Source organism: Hakea prostrata, chromosome 4, assembly GCF_041222555.1.
Source record: "Hakea prostrata isolate BN-2017 chromosome 4, UWA_Hpros_2, whole genome shotgun sequence".
Lineage (NCBI taxonomy): Eukaryota > Viridiplantae > Streptophyta > Magnoliopsida > Proteales > Proteaceae > Hakea > Hakea prostrata.
In genome coordinates this window covers 6,042,130-6,051,420 of record NC_142603.1, presented here as the reverse complement: position 1 = coordinate 6,051,420, position 9,291 = coordinate 6,042,130, and the positions used below count along the sequence as shown (strand labels likewise).

The 9,291-nt window shown below is 36.5% G+C and overlaps 1 protein-coding gene across 1 annotated transcript; it reads left to right on the top strand.

The window, feature by feature from the left end:
- The first annotated feature begins 227 nt into the window (after positions 1-227).
- LOC149017373 (catalase) lies at positions 228-5,323 on the top strand. Its single transcript, XM_089151714.1, has 8 exons — positions 228-338; positions 838-934; positions 1,136-1,413; positions 2,863-3,639; positions 3,814-3,903; positions 4,152-4,219; positions 4,311-4,404; positions 5,023-5,323. Exons 1-8 carry the CDS (start codon positions 324-326, stop codon positions 5,080-5,082), a joined length of 1,479 nt encoding a protein of 492 aa, XP_089007840.1. The 5' UTR covers positions 228-323; the 3' UTR covers positions 5,083-5,323.
- The last annotated feature ends 3,968 nt before the right edge of the window (positions 5,324-9,291 follow it).

Here is a 9,291-nt window from a genome sequence, read left to right as displayed (position 1 = left end):
AGTGATAATGGTAAAAGGATTTTAGGCCTCATTTTGTTTCTATATAAAGTCGTGGAAAAGAAATTTCCTCAGCTTTTATCATTAAAAGAATTTCTAATTTAAAAATTTTACAACCAACCAGAACCAAAGAAAAGATAGAGAAAGCCAGAAATCTATGTATTTGACGTTTTACTTCAATGGTCCTGATTTTACTATTAATCGTATTTAAGAGTCGGAGCAGGTCCACCATATCGATATACTAACACACCCGCACGAAAGAGGAAGAGAGGGCTCTTTTCTGTTCTTATCGTGGACTTGCAGAGTAGAGATCTTTCTTTCTCGTCATGGATCCTTACAAGGTAGCTATGTTTATGCTGTGAAGTTTTCATTTTTATTTTGTTTCTTCGTTGATTGATGTACTGGTTTATTTCTTATTTAATTGTTCGAGTTCATTGGAATTGCTTTGTGGCATATCTATTTCGATTTCCGGTTCAATTTGAGTCAAATTATGTAGTTCTTAATCTGAACGGGATAGTTTTCTATTTTCTAATGTTTTCGATGTGACTTTTGTGTGGTTTATCTTTCATTTAAGGTATCCGATTCATTCTCTGTTCTTTTAGTTTATGTTTTTTTAGTTTGATTTATCTTCTCTGTAGACAGGTTCTAGCTTTAGATTCGGCATGTTGAGTAATCGTTCCATGTTTAATAACATCTCTTTTACAGTGTTTGTGTACATCTTCTGATTGTGTTTTCTATGTTTTTTCCTTAAACGTATCCTATTTCATTGGATTAGGTTTGGTTTTCTCTTGTGTTGTCATACATTCTCTGTCTTTATGTGGTTTCATTTACTTGTTGCAGCTTCGCCCATCGAGTGCTTTTGATTCCCCTTTCTGGACAACAAACTCTGGTGCACCTGTTTGGAACAATAACTCATCCCTGACTGTTGGAACTAGAGGTATCGGATCAGATGATCTATCTTTTGTTGATGTGATATCAGGGGGGTTCTTTGTCGTAGTATGTTTGTTTGACCATTGATGCTTCCTGTTAGCAGTTTCAGTTGCCATTGTCATTGATTTTTATTTTATTTGGGGGGGAATTATTATGAAGATTTACAGCCTTATGATCGGATATATGGGTCAACTTGTCTGTGTGACAGGTCCTATTCTTCTTGAGGACTACCATTTGGTGGAAAAGCTTGCAAATTTCGATAGGGAACGTATTCCAGAACGTGTTGTTCATGCCAGGGGAGCTAGTGCCAAGGGCTTTTTTGAAGTCACCCATGATATTTCTCACCTGACATGTGCTGATTTTCTTCGTGCACCTGGAGTCCAGACCCCAGTGATTGTTCGCTTCTCCACTGTTATTCATGAACGAGGCAGCCCTGAAACCCTGAGGGACCCACGAGGTTTTGCTGTGAAATTTTACACCAGAGAGGTAATTATTCTTATGGTGTCCTTTTTTCTTTTGTATCTTCAACCAGGGTGGATGTGCTCTTTTATTCATTTATTAAAAAAAAAAGTTGTCAAGCTTTTGATGGAAATTGTTTTACTTATAAACTTCCTTTTTTGAAGGTTTCTCAAAGAACTTAGGAAATTGTTTGGTCTATAAGTTTAAGAAATCCTAAATATTAGTATTACACCTCTGAGATTATATGTTTTCTTCATAAATTTTATTGGAATTCGCAGTTAATGTTTTTGAGTTCCATCACCTTTTTTTATGCTTGTATGGTTAACCGTAGAACGTTAACTAAAGTGTTTGAACAAGTCAGGCATTCATAGGCTGTATCAGATGGTGGCCTAGGCTTATCATGTTTAAAGCCTTACGCCTTGCTTTTTCTCCCACTTCATTTATAGCTCTTGGTTTACAAAGTGCTTCACTGTTACTTACGGTTCACATTGGTTAGGCTCTAATCAATTAACATCAAACCATCTATGTATAATCATTGACAGTTTTTACATTAATGGTTTTTCTTTACTGATTTTTACCCTTCTACCATTATTTGTCAAGATTTCTTGGATGTTTCTTTTTATTAATAACTGTATGCTTGAATTACCCCCCACCACCACGCATATTCTTTTTGGGACCCATTTGATTTCACATACTATTAAGTTATGCTGCTGATTTCATGGGAAAATCTTGTAATAAAATTTCTCAATATGGATGGTATTGATGAATCATTGCAATCAAAGGTCAGATACATTACTCTTATAGGCAACCCAGGATGGAACTGTTGATGCCCCTAGATGATCCAATCTAAATTCTTGGAAACATAGATTGGAGTGCATTACTTGAATTGCAGCTTCTCTTGAGACCCTAATGACTACCTGTCGTGCTCTCGTACCTTGTTTCTAGATAACTTGTTTGAAATGCTGAGTTCTCCCGACATCTCTTTGATGCCATTTATACTGTTGTTCTCTATACCTCACAGCTGAATAATTGCCTGAATTCTGCTGTTCTACCAAGACATAGAGATTGCAGTTAGGCAAACTTCATTTTCTTCTAAACTATTAGGATTAGATCAAACTTTACCTACTGCACTTGTTAATACACTAACAAGCTGAAGCTTTTATCTTGCATTAATCACCTTCTTGTTTGTGTAAATGTTTCTTTTTAAATTTGCATTTATTTTCTTGTTTGGATACTTTTTATTGTCCCAAAAGGAGCATTTATCCACAAGGAAGTCTACCAAATTGGCCTCCTAAATTGAAAGGACAAATAAATCTGGAGCACTGGAACAGAAAACATGAGTCCTTCCCCCCCCCCCCCCCCCTTTAAATAAAAAATAGGATGGATGGGTTACATTGCTTTGTGAATATAGAACTAATTGATGCTTTTTGGGGGTCAATATTCACTTATTTTCATCATTTCATTTGTAATGCTCAGGGTAATTTCGATCTAGTTGGAAACAATTTCCCAGTGTTCTTCGTACGTGATGGAATGAAGTTCCCTGATATGGTCCATGCCCTAAAACCCAATCCCAAGTCTCACATCCAGGAGAATTGGAGGATCCTCGACTTCTTTTCTCACCACCCAGAAAGCTTGCACATGTTCTCCTTCCTCTTTGATGATCTCGGTATTCCCCAGGATTACAGACATATGGATGGTTCTGGTGTCAACACTTACACTCTTGTCAACAAGGCTGGGAAAGTGCATTATGTAAAATTCCACTGGAAACCCACTTGTGGGGTAAAGTGTTTGTTGGATGATGAGGCTGTAAGAGTTGGAGGAACTAATCACAGTCACGCCACCAAGGATCTCTATGATTCAATCCAGGCTGGTAACTACCCTGAGTGGAAGCTTTACATCCAGACAATAGATCCAGATTATGAGGATAGGTTTGATTTCGACCCACTTGATGTGACAAAGACCTGGCCAGAGGACGTCCTCCCCCTGCAACCAGTGGGTCGTTTGGTCTTGAACAAGAACATTGATAACTTCTTTGCAGAGAATGAGCAGCTTGCTTTCTGCCCTGCTATTATTGTGCCTGGTATATACTATTCAGATGACAAGTTGCTGCAGACACGTATATTCTCCTATGCAGATACACAAAGGCACCGCCTTGGGCCAAACTATTTGATGCTTCCTCCTAATGCTCCCAAGTGTGCACAGCATAACAACCACCATGATGGCTTCATGAATTTTATGCAGAGGGATGAAGAGGTAACCCTTTCTTGTTTTTATTTAAACTATGTTGTGCATCTCAGGCATTTTTGTGACTTTTTTGTTGATGTTCCCAGAGATTGGTGTATGACAAATGAATGGCTCGAGATACTATGGTTTTTTCCTGTCTAATATTGCATTCAAGTGATTGATTTTCTCATGAGTGAATTCCAGGTCAATTACTTCCCTTCGAGGTTTGATCCTGTTCGTCATGCTGAGAATTACCCCATCCCATCAGCTGGGTTGACTGGGAGACGCAGTAAGGTCAGAATCTAACATCGACCTGGTTTCAAATTATTATTGTTTCATGTCTATCTTCCTCTTTCCTTTTGTAATGCCACTCCATTAAAACCAGCTTCTTTGTTTTATTTCCCATGATGATAATGAACCTTAATCTTGACCTTCTCTGTGTAGCAGTTTTGATTTCTAATATGACGCACGTCTACATGTTGCCAGCATTGGAAGGAATATGTACTATAGTTGGCTGATCAATATTCTTATGCTGAAAACAGGTTATCATAGAGAAGGAAAACAATTTCAAGCAGCCTGGAGAGCGATACCGATCGTTTGACCCAGCCAGGTACTGTGCTTGCACCATTCCTATGAATATGAATGAATAGTCGTTCAAATTCTAACGTGGCTTGGTTTTCTCTTTAATCTGGTGATGGCAGGCAAGAGCGCTACGTTTGTCGATGGGTAGATGCATTATCTGACCCAAGGGTTACATACGAAATCCGCAGTATCTGGATCTCATACTGGACTCAGGTGAGGCTGACGTAAATTATTATTTCACACCCATGCCAATTATACTCTTTTTGGAATTGCAACATTATATCTACTTTTATAGTTCTATGTTGTGCTAGAGAAATGTGGAATGATGGATAAGAAGACATTAAGACCTTAAATAGCCTAATTTAGATGGATATAACTTTTCCCTTTCAACAACTATTCAGAAGGGGAACAATGAAAAGAAGAAAAAATAGATTTTAGATGGTTCCAAGGAATCTTTGTTCTCATGAATGCTGGTTTTCAGGTCAACTTTTTCTTCCTCACCCAGTTTTGCAGAATTAACGTGTTTTGAGTCTTGTGGTCAAGGTAAAACGAGTCGGCCTCTCAGCTAAAGTTGCTGGGATAAGGCTGCATAGGAAAATTGCCCCTTCTGGGCTGTGCTTGTGTAAAACCCGTCGGTGCTGGGTTCGCCTTTTCTTAATTCAACTTTTTCTCTGTGAAAAAGTTTTATGTCTAGGCTTTTCACATTCAATCAGATGGAAGATTATTTCATATTCCAAATCCTCTTTTGGTTTGTTTTAAAATGATACATAATCGAAGTCATCACTTCTGATTTATTCTCAAATTCTTCTTTGGTGTGGTGTATGTCGACAGGCTGACAAGTCTCTGGGTCAGAAGCTAGCATCTCGTCTGAACGTGAAGCCAAGCATGTAAGAGTTGTTGCATGGATGGAAGTTCAAAGAGTTTGCAGGAAGGAAAAGTTGAGAAAGTGTATAGAAAGATATGAAGGGTGTCTTGAGTGGACTTTCATGTCAATTCATTAATCAATGTGTTAGAATATATTAAAAGATCGTCACCTGTTGATACTTCACAGTATGTTGTCTTTGTGATGGCTTATGTAATAAGGAGATATTTAATACATGAAGTTTCAAAATGCAGAATTTTGATTTGAATATATGTTTATCGTGCGAGTAACCTGGTCTGGTCCATACATTTTATGGTTTTATCTTTTATGAAGTGCTGCCAAAAACTCCTCCGTTTAGTTTCAGCTTTTTTGTATAAAATATTTCAGTGTCTTTGTTCCTTTTGTCAGTTTTCGGCTCGTTTTGGTACCCATTCTCAGTCTCAATTATTGGATTTTTTTTATTATTTTAAAGTGCTAGGAATCTAGGCTATTATGGATTTTGAGTGAGATTTCATTCACCTCTTTATGGGTAGGTTTACTTGAAAATTTTCAGTTGAGATGAGGGTAAAATGGATAAAATACATCTTTTATGAAAATTCAATGTAAAACATATAGTTGAAAATCAGCGAAATTTTGGTCGATTTTCGGTAGTTTTGGTGAGAGCGACGTAAAAAGGGGCCTAAAAACGAAATTTTCTAAAATTGCTGAAAAATCATCGGTGAACCAGCGAAAGATTAATGAAAATCGCTGAAATCTAACTTGGATCTCTCCCTTTTCATTTCAATCTCTGAGTTGGATGTTGGATTCTTGGATCGATCTCTCTTTTGTTCGAAAATCTCATGTTTTAAGAGGAGTTGGTGAATTGTTGGTGACGTAAGTTGCAGGAATTAAACGAGAGAAAGAGGAGCAGGCTCTGCTGCCCTAGCAGATGCCACGGTCACCGTCACCCCCGCTGCCATTTTTCAAGTGGGATCTACTGCCATTTTTCAGGTTGGATCTAGACATCTTTCAGCTCCTTGTTCTCTCTCACACTGCTAGAAAGTACAAACCTGGAGTGAGAAGAGATGAGAAGCCGAGCAACAACATGGAAGTCCGAAGAATGGAAAGATGAGACGCAAAAATCCATTTTGTACCTCGCAGCGGAAGACTGAAGCGGAGATGACCTTTGTAGGTTCAGAGAAGAATATTCAAGGAGAGGTTGACCGACGACCTTCGTTGACGGAGATCGAGCAGGTTCTCTTCCTGCATGAAACAACAAGGGTTTTGGGCGATTTTAATCGTTGAGGTTGAGCCGTTCAGGGTTTGAGAATATGAGAAAATTTAGTGAATTTAGTAAGAACGCTCTCGGTGGCTGGGCACAATTTAGTGACCCTTGCTATTATCATGAATGAGAAAATTTCTTTTGCAATCAGAGAAGTAGATGGGAAAATGCTTGTTTTTTTGTCTCATTCATTTCATTTCGGTTCCCTCAATCGATTTATTTCCTCCCTCGCCCCTGTTGAAGATAGATGGGTGTCACCACAGTTAATCTTTAGGGTCTTCTTCGTCTTCAAACTAGAAATCGTGACCCCACAATCAAATGGACTAAAATTTCTCATGCATATTTATTCAAAACAAGTGCAAATGTGCAATTCATTCGGATCTAGTAATTACCAACACTGGTTGACTGCTCCTGCAAATTTTCTGCAATGAGATATGCCCTCCTTTCGTCTGGTGAAATTCCTCACTCAAATCTAATCACTTGGAGCCTCATGATATAAAGTTACAAACTCAGCTCAAAATTCGAGGATGCTTGGAGAATCTTTTGCAGAATCCATTATTGTGGGCTTACTCCTAAGTCCTAACTACGTCACAGATAAGAGTGTTCTGTCACTTGTACAGCCTCTCAAGGTCTGTTTTGTGGCAAGCAGGTTTAATCTCTTGTAATAGAAAATGATTTATTTCTGATGTTATGTAAGGAGTAAAATGATAAACCTCTTTGCCAAAAAATGGTTGCTTTGAAAATTCATTTGGGACTTTGTTTGTTTGCGTAGGTGGGGGTGGGAAAAAAAATATGTGTGCTCCATGTATAGTGGGGTGAGGGAGAAGAAAATGAAAATAAAGGATTTTGTGGAAAAGTGATAGTGGTGGGTCTCATTTTTTACTTTTTCTAAACTTTTATATAAAATTTCACCAAATTTAAAGGGTTTTAAAATGACTTGGGGTGAGAAAGTTAGGCTGCAACATTCCTCTTATTTTTAGCATGTTTTTTTTCCATTATATTACTAGAGAAGGTAATTTGTTTGTGGACTTTCTTGTGAAAGGAGCTTCTAGGTTCTCTTGGTTCGGTCTAGGTGGAATGTTCCACCTCTGTTTATCTACTTTCAATTAATACAAATTTTAGTATTTAACCAAAAAAAGAAACTTGTCTCTCAGTATAAAGTAAGAAATCTATACTTTTTTCAAGATTTTCCCATTCTTTTCTTTTTTTCCACCCCATTTTATTCAATCAAACAAACAAACGACAGCCTCAGGTCAGGTTATTTTGGGATGTTATTTGTGAGAATATGGTTTATTGGAACATTAAAATTACTAGTACCGTTAAAAAGGGGACAAACTTTGAGGCATTAAAGCTTTTTCGCCAAATGATCGGTGAGATGTTAGTGCTACAATTACTGGTGCCGTTAAAAAAGGGGAAAAACCATGAGGCATTAGAGCTTTTTCTCCAAATGATCGGTGAGATGTTAGTGCCAAATAACCTTTTCAAGTATTTGAAGTGCTTGTGCTGCAAGTGGAGCCTCGGAGGGAGTTTTTTTCAATTCCTCACAAAAACCATGATATTTAGGCCAAGGTTGAATGTGTATATATGAAAATTGTTAACTTAATCAAGGTTTAAAGTATCCCACGATACCATACGATACTAGCTGATACGTATCAATATTTGACCCAACCGATACAATACATCTCGATACGTTTCTCTATTGAATTACACTAAAATATATTAGCTAGAGTGATACAATACTCGATACAAGACGATACGTTTCTTAAAATCACATGACCGATATGATACTCATACTTTAAACCTTGAACTTAATACTTTGTTGAGTTTTTTACACAATATCTACTATTATTGGGTTAAACGTAGTGATCATCTAATTTATGCTCAAAATTGCATGTAACCCACTGGCAAAATTACGTTAAATTTGTATATCAAGTGATAGATAAAATAATTGAAATGCCTTTACTTTTACTTAATTCATTACTCAAATGCCTTTTGAACATTAAAATAACATTATTGTTTGCAATTTGACTCTTTAAGGGCCTGTTTGGTTACGCGAATCCAAAGATTCAAACCTAGATCACAAATAGGAGATTTACCGTTGGTGGGAATCCTAGATTCATGAAATCTAGAGATTCACATTTATACCCTAAAAACATGAATCTATAGATTTATGGGTATGAGGTCTCATACTATCAAAGCGTTAAAGATTTGAACCATAATTCAATAAATTTTTTTTAGGATAAATCTATAAATTTCATTCCAAAAATTCAAACTAACCAAACAGTTAATTTTACGAACCATGACTCTAGAGATTTGAAGTCTGTAGATTTGAAATCCATAAATTTTTGAAATCTACAGACTCAAGTAACCAAACAGGCCCTAAGGGTATGTTTAGTTATATGAGTCTAAAGATTTCAAATCTATAGAGTCATAATTTATAAAATTAACTGTTTGTTAACCTGAATCTATGGAATGAAATATGTGAATTCATCATGAAAAAACTATTTAGTCGACGTAATTTTTGTGAATGTGTAAGTGTTTAATACTTTTATATTAAAGGTGAATAGATGAATCTCTTTAATACTTTTATATTAAAGATAAATAGATGAATCTCTACAATTCATGAATCCAAAGATTTTCATAATCAAATGAGTATAAATCTCATATTATGACCCTAAAGATTTCAAATATCTAAATTCATGTAACCAAACCGTTCTAAATGACCTGAGCAATTTTCTATCAAAAAAGAAGAAGAAAAAAAAAAAAGGAGGAATTAGTAATTTTCTATTTTATTATTCTAAAAATTATTCTTAATTCCAACAAAATAAAAACCGACGTGTTGCAGACTTGCAGATATATTTCAGAAATGCAAAACAAAACGAGACCGTTAACGTGGGCCACAAACCACGGGCGTCTATTGAAAATCCAAATGATTCAGTTGGATAATATTTCAATTTTCAAGGTGGAACCGTAAAGT

Excerpts from the sequence above, each read along its gene's own strand:
- LOC149017373 (XM_089151714.1), top strand. Across the intron at positions 1,414-2,862 it reads TGAAATTTTACACCAGAGAG|GGTAATTTCGATCTAGTTGG; the intron begins GTAATTATTCTT and ends TGTAATGCTCAG. Across the intron at positions 4,405-5,022 it reads GGATCTCATACTGGACTCAG|GCTGACAAGTCTCTGGGTCA; the intron begins GTGAGGCTGACG and ends GTATGTCGACAG.